Source organism: Centruroides vittatus, unplaced genomic scaffold, assembly GCF_030686945.1.
Source record: "Centruroides vittatus isolate TY-2023 unplaced genomic scaffold, ASM3068694v2 contig_1168, whole genome shotgun sequence".
Lineage (NCBI taxonomy): Eukaryota > Metazoa > Arthropoda > Arachnida > Scorpiones > Buthidae > Centruroides > Centruroides vittatus.
The window spans coordinates 816023-839081 of NW_027120749.1; the positions used below are offsets into that span (position 1 = coordinate 816023).

General features: G+C 29.6%; 1 protein-coding gene across 1 annotated transcript in view; it reads right to left on the minus strand.

The window, feature by feature from the left end:
- Chc (clathrin heavy chain) overlaps window positions 1-23059 on the minus strand; it is a 78307-nt gene that overhangs the window by 16305 nt on the left and 38943 nt on the right. The window contains exons 6-20 of the mRNA XM_067277926.1: window positions 20471-20632; window positions 20292-20405; window positions 20028-20201; window positions 16571-16768; window positions 16295-16495; window positions 16111-16203; window positions 15557-15739; window positions 11370-11507; window positions 11204-11296; window positions 11069-11140; window positions 8193-8373; window positions 8061-8131; window positions 7762-7980; window positions 3308-3573; window positions 1681-2061 (exon numbers count right to left, since the gene is read on the minus strand). Coding sequence (XP_067134027.1) covers window positions 1681-2061; window positions 3308-3573; window positions 7762-7980; window positions 8061-8131; window positions 8193-8373; window positions 11069-11140; window positions 11204-11296; window positions 11370-11507; window positions 15557-15739; window positions 16111-16203; window positions 16295-16495; window positions 16571-16768; window positions 20028-20201; window positions 20292-20405; window positions 20471-20632 — 2546 coding nt within the window. The remainder of the gene's footprint in view (window positions 1-1680; window positions 2062-3307; window positions 3574-7761; window positions 7981-8060; window positions 8132-8192; window positions 8374-11068; window positions 11141-11203; window positions 11297-11369; window positions 11508-15556; window positions 15740-16110; window positions 16204-16294; window positions 16496-16570; window positions 16769-20027; window positions 20202-20291; window positions 20406-20470; window positions 20633-23059) is intronic.

Sequence of the window (23059 nt, forward strand, 5' to 3'; positions counted from 1 at the left end):
CATACTTACTATTAGAGAGCACTTTTACATCTTTCAGCTGCATTATTAGAATAAATATGGTATCTAATATATCAAAAATTCTTATCTTCAAAATAATCTACATGAACTCAAAATCTTAACATTTCATAAATTGTAGACTTAAAACTGTACAGTCCCTGGCCAAATTATTAGACGCACTACAGATTTTTCATAATTCAATGTTTCATACCCAGTTTGGTGTAGGTCTATCTTATAAATCATAATTTTGATAAACGAAACTTATTTTTTAATGTCATTGTATACCTATATTTGTTATATTTCATTACAATGTTAATATATTGGTAGGTATCAGAGCTTAGACATTGAAGTATAGCGTACAAGTACGAACGTGTTTCAGTCGCGTTCTCGCTTGCTACTGGTGTGGACGTGTTTCTGTTCACCTCTTGTATTTAGGTCATGGTATACAATTACGCAAGTGTTTGTTTTCTTCGATAGTAGTATTTTTACCAACCAGATATAATAAATTGTGATCTTTTGACATGGGGGAAAAAGAGACCTTTCACCACGTAAAAAAGCTGAAGTCAAAGCCCTCGTTAATACAAAAATGTATTCCAACCGTGAAATTTCACGAAGGTTGAATGTGTCTGAAGCTAGCGTACGACGTATAAAGAAAAAAGTTGAATCAAATCAAGATCTGAGTTCGAAAAAAAAAATAAATGCGGCAGAAAGCCAATTTTCAACCCAAGGTCAGAAAGATGTCTTAAGAAAATTTGCTTAGAAAACAGATTTGCTACCACTAAATCAATAAAATCTCAATTGGAAGATGCAAAAGTGAATGCTTCTGAGCGCACTGTTCGCAGAAAATTGAAAGATCTGGATTTTAAGGCTTACTGTCCAGCAAGAAAACCCAAGTTAACAGTTGCAATGAAAGCAAAGCGTTTGAAGTGGGCCAAACAGTGGTGTAATAAGGATGTAGACTTCTGGAGATCGGTAATTTAACATTAAATAGATTATTTACTATAAAATAACAAATTAACAGTAGGTACTTGATTCATAAGATATATTTTTTTTTGTTTTCTCAGGTCTGTTTCAGCGATGAAAGCACATTTGAAATTTTAGCCAACAAAGCTCATTTTGTCCGTCGTCGTAGAAACGAAAAATTTCATTCTGACTGCGTCATTCAGACTGTTAAGCACCCCACGAAAGTAATGATTTGGTCTGTCATCAGTGGCAAGGGCACTGGGCGCCTGTACGTAGTAAAAGGCACCATGAGGCAAGACCAATATAAAGAAGTCTTGCAAAATCGGTTGCTGCCACAGGTTAGAGAATGGTTCCCAAATGTTTTAAATGAATTTCTGAAGCATTGAATCATAAAATTTTATAAAAAATGCTGTTACTCCAACTTCAACACAACCTCACAAGTGGCAATGGAAGTCATCACTCATACGAAAACAAAATATGGTTGTGTGTGAGAAATAAATCCACATTATTTATTACTGGTTAAAAGACACCACTCCACTCCAGCAAGAATATGTGAAATTTAAGTTTTAAACATATGGTCAAATTGTTTGCAAGTCTGAAATTTCATAAGTAGGGGAGCTTTTATATGAACACATTTAAAATGAAGACTAATACTTAAAGGTTAATTCACATTAGCAAAAGTTTATGTATGGTAATTTCATATTTAAAACTATTTCTTACCTGTGGTCACTGAAAACAGAATTTTCTAAAACAATCTTTTCTAATAGTTCTATCAATTCATTTGGCAAATCTGCAGTCATAAATGCTTTCACAGTTACAGAAATATCTTCTGGATCTTGAGTTTCAGAGAGTGCTGTTTGGACAACCTGATCAATTAACTGGCGACGATAAGGATTGTTTTCATTTAGCACTTCTGCCCACATTTCTGGATCTCTCCTCCTTACTAAATAACGAGCTTCACTTTTAAAGAGAGAATTCTCATTGCATACTTTAATCAGTTCTCTATCACACTGGCCTCGCTCATATGCAATACATGCAAGATGGGGATCCCTTTTCTCACAATACTTTCCAACAACTCTGCTGTCATAGAACTGATTCTCCCTTTAAAATTATACAAAAAAAATTTAAAAATTTCACACAAATTTTAACAATATTCATAAAGTGCATAAGCTAATATAATTTAACATACCAAAAATTTAAAAATTCAGGAAAGCAAGATGTTAGTGATAGATTTAAGTTTTAATTATTGGGTTCTATATTATTCATTTGAATTCATTGTCAGATGAAAATAGCCACTAGAATAGCCAAAAAACAAACTGATTTCCCAAATTCAGCAGTTTGGTACTTGAATATTCTTAAAAAATTTACTTCAAAATAATTGGAATAGCCTACTAGTAAAATTATACAGGATAAAAATCTTAAATTTACATAACATTGCCATGTATAATCAGTATTCAAAAATGTCAACCATGAAATTAGATATTTATAAACTGGAATGCTACACACATCTGAATCAGTTAATTTCATTCATTTTCATTACATGTAATGTTTATTTCATTTTTAACTGAATCTAAAATTTGATACTAAATTATCAACATTGTCAGTTTAAAATTTAGTTCAACAGAATTCTAAATGTTAATTATATCTAATTTATATTTATTTAAAGATTAAACAAAGAATGGCAATTAAATTCTAGTAATTTTAAAAAGTTTAGTTTAAAATTGCAGATTATCAAAACAAATTAACAGATGAATACTATAAAGCTACATCAACTGCTGTATAACATTGTGCTATGTATCAGTGATAATTATGAAATACTAATTAATTTGACCCTAGAGGTAAGAGTTAAGTACCATCTCTTATTAAATTTAATATAATTATTAAATTTAGATTAAATCACAAGAAAAGAATTGGCCTAGAGCAAGACTCAAACCTACAACTCCTGCTCGCCATCCAGATGCATCACCAATTAATTTCTTCCCGTTTAATCTAATAATAATTATAATTAAATAATTTTAAATTTAATACAAGACGGTGCATAATGCCTCCCTCTAGGGTCAAATTAATCAATAATTTATAATTATCATCACCAATATATAGCCCAATGTTATACAGCGGTTGACGTGGCTTTATCGTAATGTATAGGGTTTTGTAAAATGTTTATATTTTGTTACAAATGTTATCTCAAAACATGTAAAAACATTTTTCATATTGAAAATAAATACTTTTTCATGAAATACACTTAAATTTAATTCAACAATTATTCTATAAATTATTCTAAAATTAAATGTGTTATTTTGAAGATATTAAAGTTCTGTTTTGAATTAAATGTATGAAAGTAACTCACTTTAGAAAACGTTCCGGATTATTATTTGAGTCAATGTAAATCTTTGCTAGGGCATTATGAGTAGCCGCCTCATTACAACCTTCATGAACTCTCATTTCAAGCCAAGATAACAGAAGTTTCAACCTATTTCTTTTCTCAACTTCTTCTACAAGTTCATCTGTTGAAAATTGTCCTCTCACTACCATAATAAGGGACTTAATTACATCTTCTGAACAATCAACATCAAGTAATCCACCAACAACAACTGGTAAACGTGATGGGTTGACCTGATAAAAGTAGTAAACAAAGTTTTAATAGAATTTTTTTAATAATCAAATTTCATGACAGTTAATATATAATTGTACAAAAAACTTAAACCAACACCTTAATGTATTCTGCTGGGTACAAGTGTGGTTTATATAATATATAATTGTTTTTTTCTGTTTTCAACTTAAAATATAATAAACTGTAATATGGTTGCTATCTATTGGTTCTTGTATATGAACATCTCTTTAATCCAAAACTTGTAGGGTAGACTATCTCTCAGCATTTCAGTTACAAACATCTTTATTTTAAAAATTGGATTACAAATGCATTTCGGGTTAGTTTACACTTCCAACCCCTCTTCAGTGCTGTACGAAAAAAACCATAATAAATAGGGTACTACAATATCTAGATATCACGGAAAGAGGATTTTTTACATGACAACCGTTTACATACCATATAAAGGCATAAATTTCCTTTATCACAATTATATTATCCATAACATAACAGTCTAATATTCTACATAAAAAAAATTTATGGTGGTGTAAGTTATTTAATTACATAAACATATCTAAAAATCCTAAAATATTTTATAATGTGAGATAGTGTACTGAACAAATTTTGGATTAGAGAGATGTTTATACAAATTAAAATAGATTAATGATTAAGCATTAATCTATTTTATATCAGAACAGTTTCATTTTTCACAAATTTAACTTCATAACATGTTATAAGTTATAAAATGTTTTAAAAATGATTAATTCACAATTAGATATTTACTCAAAGAACAAATGTACACACTACGTGAAAAAATTCAATCCAATCCATTGTAAATATAAGCTAAATTTAACAAATAAAATTTAAAATTTTACATTGATACTTTAAATAATTTATAGTCAATGTACAATGACACTCTTAACAAACCTAATATCCAGGAACAACAAAAATATTGAAACTAATTTGATATTGATTATCCATTGTAACATTTCAAATACAAGTCTTATCCTTGGATTAATAATAATGATAGAATTTATTACGTATCTTAGTTTTCAAATTTTACATTACAATTTTATAGAAACATTAATATGTTAATGCAACTTATACCAAACACACCTGAAATTTTAAGCAAGTCAACAAGATGCTATCACAAAATTTCAACTGAAAACATTGATACTTCAGTCAAGTCATGTAAGAATTTAAACAAATGGTCTGAAAACCTTAATGTTGACTGCCTGGAATAAAATGTAAAATACTGTAAAAAGATATCCAGAAATTAAATCCAAACGTTGATCAAGAGAATTCAAAATGTATCAATCTAGAAAATTGAATGAAAGTGGAATAAATTACCAACAAATTGGTAAATATAAAAATTTTAAAAAATCCTTGTAATTTATCAAGAATTTGATCATTTTTAAAAAAAGTCAACATCTGAAAGATGAACAGAAAAATCAAAGTAGAAAGTCAAGAAAAGTTAAAACTTTAAAATACAATACATTACACGTGAGCAACATATAAAAGGAAGCTCTACACATTTGGTTTTCACTGAATGCTTAGCAAACATTTGGCCAATATAGAATAGGGTGGATGGTTCACACTGATGACAAATAGTATTCAAAGTTCTCTTATTCCCTGTCATTAAATTGTAAGAAATCAGATGACAACTATTTGCCTCCATATATTCCTGCTGTCCACACATTCATGTATTTTCTTGTTTTCAATCATTCAAAAATGGGATATAGTCTAATGAAATGTTATTAAGATGGAAAACATTCTGTTGCTGAATTAAAGAAGAAAAAGTTAATGGCATTGATTAGAATGTGTTCTAACAAAGTAAAGCAGGGTTAGGACAATATGCTTTGAAAATAAAGTTTTTAAAATAAAAATTTTAAATATCCTTTTATGACAAAATTTCTACTTTATTCTACCTAATTTTTTGAAATTACAATCTAGAAATATCTTGCATTCAGCACACATTGTTTTTTTTATTTGTTTACCTTATTTTCAACATTTATTCTGTATACAGATACAGTATAAATAGAGTTGAACAGCAAAAATATAAATGTTGAAATTTTCCTTAGTAAATGACAATCTCTGGATTGAAGAGAGTTTAGGGTGGAAAAAACCTCTCCACATCTGTACAGCAAGGAGGAACTAAGAGCTTTTAATGCCAAAAGACTCAAAAATCAGCATTTGTCTGGTAGAGTGCTTCCACAAATTTATACCATTGCACACTGTAGTATGCTATGAAAACAGATGTGTGTTTTGATCAGCAATCTCTTCCTTCAGTGCCTTTTTTTTCAGAATCTGCATAACAGAAGGTATGCTGTCCATTGCTTGGTTATGATTTGAATCTAGGACTACAAGTTCTTTCCAGAAATGCCATACTGAAGGTTTGCTGTTTAAAGTTGAGCTTTGAACCAATAAGCAAGTGGGGGCCAACAGTCCCAAATGCCTCCAAAAATTTGCCAAATATCACATCTTACAACACTGGATTTAGATCCAGACAGTGATTCCAGTTGCTTGATCAAGTTGCATAAGGCTTCAGCTTGGCTTGCAACTGCATGTTCTTTGAGTTTAAACTTGATCAGTTTAAACTGTTCAAGTTTGTTAGTAGCTCGCTGTTCTTTCAATGTAACTCTTTCCATTGCCTGATTCTCTCTAAGCCATGTCTCATAGCATCCCACCTCTCATGCATGGTAATACAAAACAGCTTCTAGCCATGTCCTCATCAATTAATAACTGGTACAAGTAGCAGTGTCAAAGAATGATTCTTGGCAGACAGAAGGCAATTGCTGCAGATAGAACTGTTTGCCACCTTCACTAGAGCTGCCTTCATCCCAAACATGAAATGGTTCAGGATGCTGTTCTTAGTGCACACTTGTGACTAAATGTGTAATGTGTGTCCAGCATGTCATGTAGAATAATCTCATGCACACTGGCATGAGTTTCAAAGCAGCAGCATTCATATAGAGTATTATCTGTCAAAAGTCCAATAAAATGGTTTAACTCAACACTCAGAAGTTTAAGAAATGCAAACACTTCTTTGACAATGATATTAATTTAAATCTTCATACCTTATGAAGACGTTTTTAATATTTAAAAATGATACAGACAGAAGACACAAAAATAATGTAAACTTAACAGAAAAAATAAAACTTGAAAAGTATAAATAACTGATATTTGGTAAACAAGATTTATATATTTTATTTTCATATGGATATACAAAAATAACAGTATTTTTGGCTTATTTGGATGCCACTAAGCCACTATGGCCCTAAAAAACTTCCTATTTTGCCAAAAAGTTGCTATGGCAGCAATAAGGGATAGGGGGTGAGAAGATATGAGAATTTGACTGGGCCTGCAGGAAAAATCTTAAAGTTCCATAATTCTGCTTCATTGCTTAATTATGCTTATTTAGTAACTGGAAATGGTATGATTCACACCATGATTTTGGTAAGCAACCCATGGTCAGATTCAGATAAAGCAATATCTGCTTTTGGGTTGCCTTGCTAATGACAATATCTGATGATTGTTATGAGCAAACAAATGTAGCACAAATTTTAAAAGCTTGTATAGTTAACAAATTTCTTCAAAAATTATTTCTACTCTATTTTCCTGCTTTATCATAATTTATCAGTTTTTAACCTGTGATCACTTTTAGTGATTTTCCCACTTGCAACTCGACCTTGAACGCTTGTCTCCAAGATAAATTAGTGAAGGTCATAACATACCAGGCTAAATGTTTTTACAGCTTTTATGTTTGAAAAAAATATCCTCTCATCTTTGAGAAACACATCAGCCATATCATTTATTTCCAAGCTGAACTTTTCACATTAACCTATGCTATTGCAAAGTTTGGGAAGCTCCTTTGAGAGAAGGATCAAAGACAGTTTTGTTTACAAAAAATCTCAAACTAAACAAATATTGAAATTTGGCAAGTGCAGAAAAAACATCACAGGATTTCTCATAATCAGTTGAGGAATAGGAATTACATTTAGTCTAATTATATATTTAAAATCAGCAAAAAAAGTGTAATCTTACACATGCAGCCATGTTGAAAAATAGCATTTGATCACAGGTTAAAAATTTATAATAGTTGTCAACAATATAGTCAGTCGATAAAAAAGGGAGAAATTTTTAGCTGTTAAAAATACCTGAAAATCTATTTTAATAATTATTTGCTAGAAAAATGGAAAATTAAAAAAACTTACCTTTTGTACATAAATTTCTATATATTTTTGCAAATTATTTCGATATAAATACAAAACAAGATCATGAACAAAATCAAATCTGTCACAAACAATAATAAGAGGTAACTGATCAGTTAATTTAGCTTCCTTCAGAAAATTTTTTACTCTTTCTGGATTATAACAATTGCTTTCTCGACAAATCCTTTCAACTTCTTTTATTTGACCAGTTTTACATGCCGCCTAGTGAAAGAAAACAAATTTTATATAAAATCAGTTATGTTTAGTATGTATAACTTAGATCACTTAAACTTATAACTTACCTGAATATACTTAAAGTGGACTTCTGGATCTTGACTAAAATTGACAATTGATCCAAGAAAATAAAAAAGGCCTAAACAATATTAAGAAATTAATAGAAAATTTTTTGAGTTTATGTTTCTTTTAGAACTTACCTTCATAACTTTTAAAAGATTCGAATAAATCAATCAAAGCTGCAGTTGTTAACTGTTCATGATATTTAGTAGCAACTTGAACACAAATCTGAAGATTTTGTCTGATGTTATGACTTAACATAGCTTTCAAGCATTCAATTGAATCTTCAACAGATAAGGAACCAAAATAATTCACTAACCACTGCAACATTAAAAAAAAAGGTTAATATATTAGTTTTATTTGACAGTACAACCTATCAAAATTCTTAGAGCTAGCTAAAAATTCTGTACTTTAATATTGACACAGTTTCTAGAAGCAATTATCTTTTGACAATAGGGCAATTTTTAAGTAGACACAGGACATTTTTGTCAAATTAAATTGAATTAAGTGCTGAGTAGCAAATATGTATACAACCAAATACACACCATGAATGCAATTTTTTTAGTTCTTTTCCTCTGTATGTGTCACATTCAAAGACATTGGAGATGTGCTTTATTATTTTCAAAGTGTTTTAAGTTATAGTATATGTTGAAGCAGCTGCAATTCTATGATGTATTTTATTTTATCATTTTACTTTTTCTTCTGCATTAACAATCACTAAACAGAAGATTATGGCTGGTATTGTCATGTTCTGTTTCAGTTTTTAGTATTTTGCAGTTTCTTCAAATACATATGCAATATTTTGTATTTTCAGCAAGAAAACTAGCATTTAAGAAAATGGAAGTCTTAGCTTATTAAAATGCATTTGAATTATGCATTATGTACTGTTGGGATTAAAATCATATTACGCACAAATATATTTAGAATTTAAGGTTTCCTAAAATTATAAAATCAAAAAAAATTCTGATCAGTTATGAAGTAATCCATAATTTTTTAATTAAAAGGGGTCAAATTTAAACTTTATTAGCTGTATTAAATATGTAATCATTCACTCCAAAAGAAATTCCTTTAAAACTAAGCAAACCCAAGTATAAAATTATTACATATTAAATGTGAATGCAATAACACTAACTTAAAATTTTAAGTCCTGAAAAATTTAAACAATTACATCTTGTTAATTCCTATTTTCTCAAAATTGTTTTATTTACAAAACTTTTAATGTTTACATTAGCATTTATATACTAAAATTTCCAAAATTTGTAGTTTAATAGAAAACTGATATCATGCTAAATTACAGTTGAACCACATTTATACATTTCTCAGTTTTATATTAAAAATTTTCTTACAGTACTTTTCTCATTATATAGGAAGTCCCAAAAGTAAAGCAAAATTTAAATTTTAAAAACATTATCTGTTCATTAATTGGTAAAAGTTATTACATCATTATAAAGGACAAACATTGCAATTAAATATGAAATCAAATATCTGACAAATGCCCCCCATGACATTTCTGACACTCATTCTTTTGACAATTTTCAATTTGCACAATTGTGGCTCAATTTTATCAATAACTTTTCAAATGTGCTTTCAATTCTGGGATTGTTTTTATTTTAGCGGCATAAACTTTGGACTTTATAAATCCCAGAGGAAAACATTGCATAATCTTGGTGGCCATTTGTAATTGCTGTTGGGAGAGATGAGTTTCCCAAGAAACTTCTGACGCAACAAATCTATTGTTTCGTGTGCCATATGACTGGTGGCACCATCCTGCTGGAATTACATGTCCCTCAAATCTATGCTGTCCAAATGAGACCACAAAAACTCCAATATCATCTTGCAATAATGCACACCACTAATGGTAACTGAATTTTCAGCTTCAGTTAAAAAGAAATATGACCGAAGATGTTTCTAATCACTCCACTGATCCAAAATCCACACCAAATTGTAACTCAGTGAGATGCATCAGTTGTTCTTTGCACAATCATTTCAATTTGAATTTTTGGTGAAGAAACATGCCATGTAATTTGTGCACATGATCATCATCAAAACTTTTAATAAGTTTTGACGATCATTATGTGATCCTCCATTGTGTATCACTTCACATTAACTGCAATGTGTTTACTACAAGTTGTCACTTCATATGGCCCTGTAAAGACAATAAGAGAAAAGTGGTGCAAAATTTAAATCTTGTGTTAATTTTGAGAGCTCTAAACATAATGATCCATTGAAATTTTTTCATTTATGAGTTTGCACTTGTATGCCTATCATTTTTGGTACCCTAAAACATTTTTCTCACTTAAACATTATTCACTTTGAAATGAAAGTATTAAAAACTAAGTTTGTGTATTCATCTAAGATTCATCCACACAGTGAATCAACAGCAAATACAAAAAGCAAAATGAATAATACTTAACAAGCAATATGATTTCTGCCAATTTTTCCATTTAGCAAATTGCTCTGCCATTCCAACAAAATTTCTCTCTACCTGCATTCTGCAGTGTAAACCAATTTTGCTAAGTAAAAAAAAGTATTTGTTTTCATTATTTACTGTAAGTGTGAGCAAACCTTTAGATTAACTTCATTTTTTCATGACTGGATTTTTGACAGAAGCACACAATGATTTGGAACAGTGGACACTACTGTAATTAGAAAAATTGTCAAGTTGTTTTTGAAGTACAGTACATGACAATTTTACACACAGTTTACTTTGTGTTTTATGTTGTTCAAATTTAATTTGCCACATATATAACACATCTTTTTTTGTTATGAATTAATGTACAAATTCATTGGTACAGTGTTAATTTGTGCCATAGCTTGCAACGATTGCATTTACTCTGAAAGCAATTCAAAATTCATTTTACTTGTAAATTTATCATTTATATACAATATTTTTCTCAGTTTCCTCAAAAAACTGGCAAGGTTCAACTGTAATTGTTAAATGGACTAAGAACTTTTTTAAAAAAAATTAGGAAATAAAATGTTATCAAAAAATTATGAATTGAAAATTAAAATTTACCTCAGGATTTAACAGGTGTGTATGGACAATTGCTCGTTTAATATCATACAAATCTGTATAATGTTCAAGTGCCTGAAATGAAAATGATTTTAGGGAGATTTATACAAACAAAAAAAATGTTGCTAATTCACTTACTCTCTGAAGCAAGCCTGCTTTTTCACATAACTGAGCAATGTGCGCTCTATCATAATGGGTACACATCTGATTTCCTAAGATGGCATCAGCTACCTGTACAAGAATATAAAATTATACATATGTATCACAGAAAACATAGATTTTGAATTTAAAAAACTTTCATTACCTGAGGTGCAGTCATTAGATTCATTTCAAGTAATCTTGTTTGCAGGTGTCCTTCAGAAGGGCGATTATTTTTTAAAGCATCCAATAAGAAAGCTGTACATTGCTGTACTAAATTTTGTTCCATAAATACATCAACAATCTGAAAGTATCAAAGAAAAAGTTTAAGTTTTAACTTAAAGCAAATTGATTTCTTTAATACAAACAGTGTATTTGAATCTAAATCTACTGTCATATATCAAGTTTCCTTAATTTCAGTAAATAATTTGTCTCTAGCTTACTAAATTCAGAGTGATGAACTTTAAAAGCTGGTGTTAAAATTATTTTATTAAAAAAATTGTCTAAAGAAATCTAACTACTTAAATAATGTATTCTGTTAAAAAACTTATTGTAAAAAATAACTTAAGTTGTACTTTAAATATTTTCCAATTTACAAGTATTATACATTTACATCCAAAAAACTAATTCTGTACTGATCTGCTTCATTTAAAAAACAATGATGTAAAATGAGAAATTATTTTTCATTTATAAACTTTTTTCAAAACAGTATTACTGTGCCATGTTTATAGATGTTTTCATCATTGACAAAATACTCAAATTAGAAGTGAAGAATACAATAGGTAACAAACACTGATCATACTAACAAAATGAATTCTTAAATGTAAAGTTGTAATATATTCAAACATTGAAGTTTGATTTAAAATGAAAGAAATGCATCTTGTAAAACAGTATTTCAAAATAACTGGCACCTTGTCCTGAGTGACATGGAATTACCTAAATAGATTAACAGATAAATGGATGGAAATGGGCACTGGAAGCATCCCAACTTCATTTGTCGTTTCTTTTTTTTAAAAATCCATTAGTGACATGACAGTGTGATTAATTATCTAATCAAAAATAATGTTCTTATATTTCATAAGCATGAATTAAACAGTGAGTAGCAGACAAATATTAAGTCATAAGCTATTTAAGGAGCTTAAAAAAAAAAATGTTCAATCAGGTGACTTAAAAGAGTCATAAAACTTTTTTCTATACAAGAAATTGATTGCTTTGAATGTGGTAGTTTGAAACTTGCTAAATGACTTCAGATCAGACTAAGAACTATATGAAGCCCAACTCTCAAATTTAAAAAAACTTTACTAAGAATGAAGTAGACAAATTTTTTATTAAAAAATTCTTGATAAATGATTATGAGTAGTCTGGAATTACGGCGCTCACTTTTAATGGAAAAAAATAACATTCAAACTTTTAGATATATAATTGCTACTATTTTCATAATATTTAAATCTATTTGTTTTCCCTGATTCATACAAATTGAGGTTCTGAAAATCTTTAGTGCAGAAGGAAAAAAATTTAGGGAAGCAACAGGAAAGTAGCAAAGTTTAAAATGTTATGAACAATAAAGAATAAACAGAAAAATACATTGGCAATAGTATGTTTAATGAAAAAGATACTTATAAAAGTGATAATGTAGCATTATATTCAATACATTAAATATAAAACCAAAATATTTGATGAGTAGAATTTCACATTTCTAAGTAATTACATACATTTTATTTTCAGCTATACATACTGTTCTTAATTATACTGTCTGATAACTAAAGTTAAATGAAATATAATTTTAGTTTGAAAGTTATTTCTAGCATTTGACAAATTTCGAAACTTATATTTTACTAAAATAATGCATGTTTTGACGAGTTAATATTTTTCTTAACTTGCAATATTTAAGAAACTTGTTTAATGACTATTTCCATACTTGAAAAGATCTGTTAAAATCTGTAGTTAAAATTATGAACTTAAACAAATATTAACAGTTTTTTTTTTGTTATTAATAGACATTAGATGACTGGATTATTACATTTGTAAAGAAAATCTAAATAATTCAGCAACTAAACCAAAGTATTAATAGTGAATTTGAAAATTTAATAAATTAAGACTTAAGATTAAATTTAGAAAAATTTACATTATAAAATAGTGATTTAGTAATTATTTGAAAATTACAAAATTCTAGTTTTATCTTGAAACCGTGTTTTATGTTTTCTTTCTTGCAAAGACACAATGCAGTGACAGTAGATTTACTGACCAACTGAATAAAGGATGAAAATTTGCCCAGTGTTTTAAATCTACTGTCACTGCATTGTGTCTTCGCAAGAAAAAAAAAATACTAAATTCTAATCAATCAGCAAATGAAATTTGCTATTATAAAAATCAATGTTGACTATATATGTAATGAATATGAATATCTGTACATGTAATGAATGTATATATACAGTTTATTAGTTTATATTTTATATATATTACCTTTGAAAAGTTTTTATTACCTGAAATTACTCTTGCAATACAAAATTCATTTGTCTAAAATTTTCAAATTTGAATAGATTAGACTTTCGTGGATTAGATTGTTTATAGACTTAACGAAGGCATATGATAATGTCCCAACATCAAAACTATGGGAGACATTAAGAGAGATAAATATTAACAACACACTTATTAAAAGAAGTTAAGAAATATATAGTGAATGCATAACAAAAATAAAAATTGAAAAAAATGTCGAAGGATTTATGGTATCAAAAGGACAGACAGGAATGTGGAATCTTACCTACTTTATTTAAAATCTATATAGGAGGAGTATTGAAAATATGGAAAGAGATTAACGGTAAGTCAACATTTACATTGCAATTTGTAGATGATCAGGTGTTAATGGCAGAAGATAAGGATGATCTGGAATACATCACACACAAAATAAGAGGAATATTTTAAAGGGAGGTTTATATATAAACATGAGTAAAACAAAATATTTATACATAGGAGGGGCTAAAACAGACATGGAACTGGAAGGAGGAGAAAAGATTAAGGGATGTGAGCATTACAATTATCTTGAAATACAAATTCATTAAGATGGGAGAGATGCATTAGAAATTAATACAAGATTAGCACAAAGTAAGATCAGTTAAGATTAAATGGAATATGGTGGAGTGAAGAAATAACTAGATCAAGGAAAAAAGAATATATAATGGTATTGTTAAAAGCATTCTATTATATGGAGCAGAGGCATGGAGAATGACTGGGGAAGAGAAGAGAAAAGTAACAACAGTTTAAATGGATGCATTGAGATCGAGCAGAATCTCGAAAAGAGAAAGAATAATGAGAGGATCAAAAAGACCTAATGGGATTGAAGGAGACTTTTTTATTTCTTCCAAAACAAAGTTATTTCTTCTGTTACATGTGAAAAGAATAAGAGGGGAAGACAGGCAAACTTGGTACAATGGAGTAAAGTTAGCATGTAGTGAAAATGGGATTAAAGAGGAATGATGTATGGATAGAGATGGAGAGGGCTCCTGGAGGTCAGAAGACATCAGACACCATAAACTGGATATCCATCCATCCAACAAGAAAAAGCAAACAAACACAAAGTTATGGTTAAACAATTGACATAATTTGTTGGATGAGTTAAATACTATAAGCTATCTTTTATGAGTTGATGAGATTTCATAGTTTTATATAGTGGCAATCAATCAATGCATAGTACCATTTATTATGATTACATTTACATTCTTAGTCATCAATCTATCAGAATATCATGTGTAAGTATCATCCTGTATTTGATAACCTGCTTTAGTATTGAGAGTTTATTTGGATTCAAGCTTAGTTTTTATAAAACAGTAAAGTGAAAAATTCTTTGTCCCATACGAAACTTTATTTTTTCATTGATTATATATATAGTGATTAGGAACAAAACCATTATTTTGATAAACAAATTAGAATTCAGTACATTTTTATCATAGTATTTATTGCAAGTTATAATGGGATTTCAAAAGTTCAATCACACATTGATTCCTTACTTTCTGAACAATAAAGATTTATAAAAACTACTGCAGTATTTGTTCATTAATATTCAAACTTTTTACTTCAGGTATTTTAATCTAGAAAATAATATATTCTACTATATACAGTAAAACATTAAAAATAGAAGACTATTTGGAGAAGATTACAAAAATTCAAAAACAGTTCTTTTGTGAAGAACAATTTGGAGCTGAAATGTAATTATGTTTAAAAAAAAATCTTATAAAATTGTAATTTCATTAATTTTATAGCAAAATATCCATCAAACTTCAAAATTTAAAATAAATCTAAAGTACAAGTACTACTGAAAAACTACTAATATCCTGTTTCAAATATTAATTTTCATACCTGATTAATATCAGCCAGTGGTTCCTCATCTTGTACCAACATTTGTGAAAAAGATGTTCCTTGATCAGGGTTGATTCTCATTACTTGTCTTAAGAGTGTAATATAGTCAGGTGTGTAACCTACTTTCTTAGCATAAAGAACTATTTTTTGAAATTGTCCTGTTTCAGCAAAACATTGTATAACCTATTAAACAAGAAAAAATTCAAATGTAATTTTATTTATAAGAAACTCAAACCTATAATAGTAAAATTTTTTTTATAAACTACAGATTTAGTGTAGCAAATTTACTTTGTTTTTACATTGTTGAGCTGAAGTAGCACAACAATGTCAACAAAGTAGCTCCACTTTAAAGTAATAAGGAGAACTTTAATTTTGAAAAATAAAAATTAAAAGTAGATTTTAGATAAATATTTCATTTTTTTGGTTGAAATATTTATTTACTGTAAATTTTATATGGCACTTTAATTTTAAAATATTTTGCACAACTATTTTAGATTACATAAAGACAATCGTTACACTTTGAGTAATTAAAATTTAAGTATAAAAATTCTTACTTTATTTGGAACGTTAGCTCTAAGATACACAGATAATGCTAAAGTTGGATCAACTTGTTTAACAAGATCACCAAGTTCTTCACTACACTCCAACTATAAAAAAAGAATTTAAGAATTCTAAGAGCCTAATTCAAGAAAGCTACTGCCATTTCTAGCTGAAAAAAAAAATCAAAATATCACATACTTTGTCATCTTTCAGCCATTTTTCTAGTAACTGTTTTCTTCCCTGTTGCAATACGGGTCGACATAATTCCAAAGATTCAAATTTATTTAGCTGCCCCTGATCTAACAATATTCCAAAGTACTGAAGTAATGGTGAAGTTTGTCCTTGTTGAGTGGGTACTTGTTGGAATCTTTGAATAGTTTGAGGAGTTCGTAAAATTCCCTACATAAGAAACATTCAAAATTAAATTTAGAGAATTTTAGTTAGTTACTATTATTATTATTTGACAATATTTACTTTAGGTGCATTGGCAGCAACTTTAGCAGCTTCAGCATACTGTGCGCCTGTGAAGAGTGAATTAAATTTACGAACAAAAAGTTCTTCTGCACCAGAAAGGTTATTTCTTACAGCCATCCTCAATGCCAGATCAGGATTTTGCAGAATATTATTGATATATGGAATAATGCTTTCTTCTTCCACACACACAGACAAGACCTATGAAATATTTCAAGTTATATTCAATTTGTAGTTTAACACTATTACAGTATGAGTCATAATATGATAAATTAAGATGTGTAAGATCTTGTATATCTACATTTGTTCATATAAATTTAAAAAAAAAAAAAGATGTTATATTTGCATATAAGCCAAAATATTTGAAATTTTCACTTCATTAGAAGACATTCAAAGTAAGTGATACTTACTGTGATTTAATTTCATGAAACAAATTATAATTTTTAAAATTATAAACTTTAAAGTTATGACAATATCTAACATTTTCCTTAGTTTTAAGGAAAATAGAGGAAAAATGTTAAAAATACACATTGAATAGAAAAATTTGACGTCTTATACAACTTACACCAATCAACTTGTTTGAACACCTTACCAACTTTTTCATGTATTAAATGTACAAAAAGGTGAATTATTCTCTTCATAAAGAAATGCAAAAATTAGCAAGACTAAATGAATTTGATTCAAAAGCACAAATGAAATCAGAACAAGTTCATTTTGAAAAAAGTTGGATACTATATTTCAAAACCACATTCTTTTTATGGCTACTAACAATTTTATTTAAAATGCAAAATTTCTAAAGATATTTAAAAACAGCTGTGCCATTTGTTTGTTTTTCCAATACTCCATACAAAAGCTGAAACGTACAGAATTAGATGTGTCTGGAGTTAAATAGTTATTGGCTTAACATATATACATATAAACAAGTTTCAACTGTAACACTTTATTGCTAACTAAATTATTTTGATTACTTTTTAAAGTGGAACTTTGGCATTATTCCAATTTATTGATATTTGGACTCAACGTCAGGAAACTATTTTTCCAAAGTATTTCATTAGTTTAAAAAGTTAATAATGCATAATACTTAAAAAGATTGAGAAGTCCTTAAAACTAAATACCTTTAATCTTCCATTCTGAAAATGAATAATTACAATGTTCGTTACAAAATGTTCACTAATGTTTGACTTAGTCAACAAATATAAAAATTATGTAAAAACTATTAAAATTCAGATTAACTGCACTACAACAAAGGCATTCTTTAATATATTGTAATCTGTACAAATACAGTCTCATCACATGCAATATTAATATACACTGGAGGGCAAAAGTTAAGTTACAAGTGTTTTTTTTTATCCTTAATTTAAAATAAAATAATAAATTTTGTTATTTTAATAAAGTTTCTAACTTGATAGGGCGTGTGACCACCCCTTACAGCAATACATGCTAAACACCTGCTTCTCTCCCTCTTTACAAGATTAATTCCTAATGAATTGATCAATAAAGTCCATTCTCTTTCAAGAGCAGCCCTGAGCTCAAGGTTTCTGGATGGGGGACAGACTTCCCACCTGTCTTCCAAGGGCATCCCAAGCATGCTCTATTGGGTTCAAATCTGGAGACCTGGATGACCAGTCCTTTCTTTGGATTCCAACGTCTTGAAGATACTGAGTCACCAAGTTTGCTCTGTGGGACGAGCATTATCGTCCATTAAAACTAAATCCGTGCCTTCTGTGTGAGCCATTGGACGAATATAATGCTCGAGGATCTCATCGCAATACCTTTGACCTGTTAAGGAACCTCCTTCAAAGACATGGAGCTCGGTGCACCCAGTGAGAGAGATGCCTGTTCACGCCATCACACCACCTCCAAAGTTGTCCTTTTCTCTTATGTTTGATGGCGTATATTGTGTTCCAGCATCTCTCCAGATAAAGCATTGTCGAGAATCACTCTGTAGGCTAAAGTGGGATTCATCTGTGAAGAGAACTTTGCTCCAGTTGTGCTCTGTCCAGTCTTGATGTTGATGACTCCAATTCAAGAGCTTTTTTTGCGGAATGGTGACAATGGAATACACACAACTGGGCGTCTTGCATAAAGACCAACAGCAGCAAGCTTCTGAATACAGTTCTGACAAATTCTTTTACCTGTAACTGATTCCAGCTCAGAAACAAGCATCCTGAGTGCTAGTCCTCTATTGCATTTGGCAGTTACTTTCAAAAACTGGTCATATTGCAGTGTGGTAACTCTTGGACGTCCTTCCACGGGAATTCTGGGGGTATCCCCTCTAACCGTAAACTGTTTCCAGAGCCGTGAAACCACCATTCCTGAAACTTAGGCGCCTTGCTGCATCAGCTTGACTAATCCCCATTTCCATCCATCCAATAGCATGCTATCTTAAAGAATCATCTAAATGATGCCTAGAAGCCATTAGAATGTTAATGAATATGCCTTAATTAAAAATAAAAAAGCAGTTTAAATAAAGTTTGATTACAAAAAACAGCAAAGTCAAAGGAGCATTCTAACCAGTGAACCACTAAAAAGTTGAATTAAACGTACGTAATTTGCATATATGTCTACATTTTCAAAATGTTTTGATGCTTTATTTCAAAAAGTTGAGGCAAAAACTACTTTTAACTTTTGCCCTCCAGTATATTAGCATAAAGACTTCAAATAATTTTCTACAAATAGTGGTTATAATATTTCATCTAATCTGGACCAAGCTTTGTATGAGTATTACTTAGACTCTAGAATCGACACAACCATATACTACTCCAATATTTTGGGGTAGTACATAGCTTACATGCCTTTACATATAGCAGTATCTTTTAGCAAAACTAATTGTTATTGGTTTTTGGATTGTTGAATAATAAAGTTTAGTAGTGATCTAAAAATAAATGAATTTTAACTGGTTTTGAAAATGTCACTGAAAAAATGAGTTTCAATTGACCAAAAGAGTGCAGAAACAAGGGGAAGTTCATTAAGAAATAGTGAAAGTATTGAAGATCATGCAGCCTGTCTTGAACAAAACTGCTTGAAAATGTCTCAATTGAGAACTAAACTGAAATTGCATATCCGAGCACAACTTCCAGAAACTTGCATAATGTACAAGTCCATTGATTCTGAGTCAAATCAGGGAGTAATGTACCCTGTGGAGTTAAAGTCCTTGGAACCACCAGTTGAATTACCACCACCTAATTTAGAGCTAATGATGAGCACCAGTAATGCATTTGTGAAAATTGGACCCACCAAAGTTATGCCATGGGATAAGCACAATGTTTTATCTTTATTCAGCAATCCTGAGTAAGTTGTTATAAATACTCTGGTCAATAAATGCAAATTTTAGTTACTAAAACCAGTGTTTTTAATCACTCAAAAATCTGAACAACACCAAGCACACATCACTAGTATGTAAATATAAAATCAGTTACTAGGTGAAATTTTACACCTACTCTACAAGTTAAACTCTTACCTGTCCTTTCCTGTTAACACCAATGATACCAGAAGAAGCATCATGTGGTGCAGTTACAAAGATAGTGTCTGCTGTGATTCGATTCATATAAATACAAATTCCACTTTCTAAATCATAAAGATGAATATATCCATATTTTGTTATTAAATAAATTACATCATGTTTTGGACTAACCTAAAACAGAAATTTAAGTGTAAGAATAATATCAGAATATAAAATAAAGCTTATACTAATCCACTAATATAAAATAAAGCATATACATACTTGCATAGCAACAGGAAAATCATTCTGAGCTTCTGGAGGAAAAAACACATCAACTGCTTTTTTTGGATATGGCTGATTACCAGCCGGAGGTTGTCCAACCTCTATTATGTGCAGCTAAAGAAAAAAATATATTAAAATCTTAAAAAACAGGTATGTATTCTATTTCAAAAAAATTATACCTTTCCTCCTTGAGCAGATCTCACAGCAAAACAGAATAGAGTAGATATTTCTGGGTTTCCTTCTAATTTAAATTGGGCAAATGCAGCTGCATGACCTTCAATAGGCTGACTTACCTTCCTTTCTACTGAATATAATTGCATGGCACCTACTACTCTATTTTGCTAGAGGGGGAAAAAATAGTTGATGGACATCATGAAATAATTTTTGGCTTGCTTTAAGAAATTTTACACACTACATAATTTACAAGTTTAAAAATCACTACAAAACAGTAATTAACTGATTTTATGATTATGCTAATGGATTATTACGAGGGCTATTTTTTAAATAAGGTCCGTTTTTTAATAAGAAGAAAAATACTGTAAATATCGTTAAAATATATTTTTTCTATATTCTACATACTTTTATCTACTTTTCTACATAATTTCCATTTTGTTTAAACATTTGTCATACCGCTCAACAATTTTTTGAATTCCGACTTCAAAGAAATCTGCCACCTGTCAAGAAGCCCAATCCTCGACTGCAGTTTTCACTTCTTTGTCGTTGAAATGTTGACCACCAAGGAACTCCTTTAAGTATCGAAACAAGTGAAAATCACTGGGTGCAAGGTCTGGACTGTGTGGATGATCGTATCGAGTCAAAACGATAAAGCACTGTTTAATCTTTTTGTTTTGTGATCGTCAGAAAGCAGTCTTGGAACGCACCGAGAAAACAATTTTCGATAATTCAGTTTCTCCGAAACAATGGTATACAAAACTGATCTTGAAATCTGTGGAAATTCAATTGATAACGTTGAAACCATGAATCGTCGGTCCTCTCGAATTTTGTTATCCACATCACGAACCAAATCTTCAGAAATGAGAGAAGGTCGGCCAGAGCGTGGCTCATCATGCACATTAACTCGCCCATCCTTGAACATTCTTACCCATTTTTGAACTTTACTGTCACTCATAGCATTATCACCGTAAACTTCACAAATCTGACAGTGAATTTCCGCTGCTGCCAAGTTTCTTGCATTCAAAAATCGAATAACAGATCGTATCTCACAGTCGGCGGGCGACTCAATTTTCTTAAACATTTTAAACTTTTACAGCTCAGCATACAGACAGACGATATGGCTGCAAATGGCGTCAAAACGCGCGCCAAGCTTGCTCGGAGCAGAAGCGTATGCATACTGCCGTGATTGCGCATTATTCTCACTTTCATTCACAAACGGACCTTATTTAAAAAATAGCCCTCGTATTATAAAAATGTATTATAATGTACTTTTCCATTAGTATGATCGCAATTAATACATTTCATTTATTACAAACTTTCACTTAACTTGTAAAGTTATCAATAGTTCAGTGGTATCTTTAACTTAGTCAAGTTTGCTAATTAGATTACATTTTGATCTCCAAGTATTTCCACCACGAATTATGAATTTAATAATTATAGTCTCAGCAGCAAAGGTAAACATGAGTCAGTCTGAGCTGGAAGGATCTATTTCAGATGAAAAGGTAAGAAAGGGGAGATGGACAGTAATAAAATTTGTAAAAAAGTGAAACAATTATTTATGATAAAAGATACTATAAAACATTTTAAAAATGTAAAAAACAGCTGAAAGATCAAATCCACTTCTTTCATCCGACAGACAGCTCAGTTTGATTCATGTCTACCCTTCATAAGTATGTCAGTACAGTGAAAGTTTGATTTTCCAAACACTGAGTAACTTCTATTGAACAAATTTCTAAATTTTTTAATAAATTTTTTATTATAGCTGATATTAATGCAAGTTATTATACTAAAATTTTATAAATGAAGATAATACACTAATGGTGATAACAAGTTTATTCCTGTTTAACAGTAAATAATCCAATCCAGACATTTTAAATCAAACTATATTGAAAGTACTTGCATTAACTAGATAATTTATGTAACTTCATACCTGTTTTGTTAACAAAACTAAAATGTTTTAATAAAAAATATAGGAAACACCTCTGCATTGTGAACACAAAATAAATTATATATAAAATGTATTTTGGTCTTCTATATATACAACTCCTTATAATTACCATGTTAAAAATTCATCTAATTTATACTTAAGTGAATAAGAATGAAAACAAAACATGCATCCTTAAAAAAATGATCAATCAAAATACATAAGGATAATAAATTTTAATGATTATAAAAATGGAATATTTTAATATTAAACACAAAAATGAGTAAATCTGTAGCTTTTAATTCAAATAAAAACAGTTGTTTCTTAACATTCACTAAGTTTTGAGTTTAATATTTTGATATACGAATTTATTTAATAATGATTAACAAAAAAAAACTAATTTTTTACAAACAAGAGACAAGTCGCTCCAAAATTTATTAGACAATCACCATTTACTCTGATGTTCCAGAACAATTTTATAGACAGCTGGACCTTTCTTTTTAGGCTACTCAACTGCCTACTCAACTACAACTGCCTAATTTGATTTAGTTTTTTTTTTAAACAAAAAAAAACTAAATCAAATTAGAGAAGTTTACTATGCATAGAAAATTCAATTCAAATACTCTACAAAAATTATCTGGATAATCAAGTTACAGAAAAAAGTTTTAGT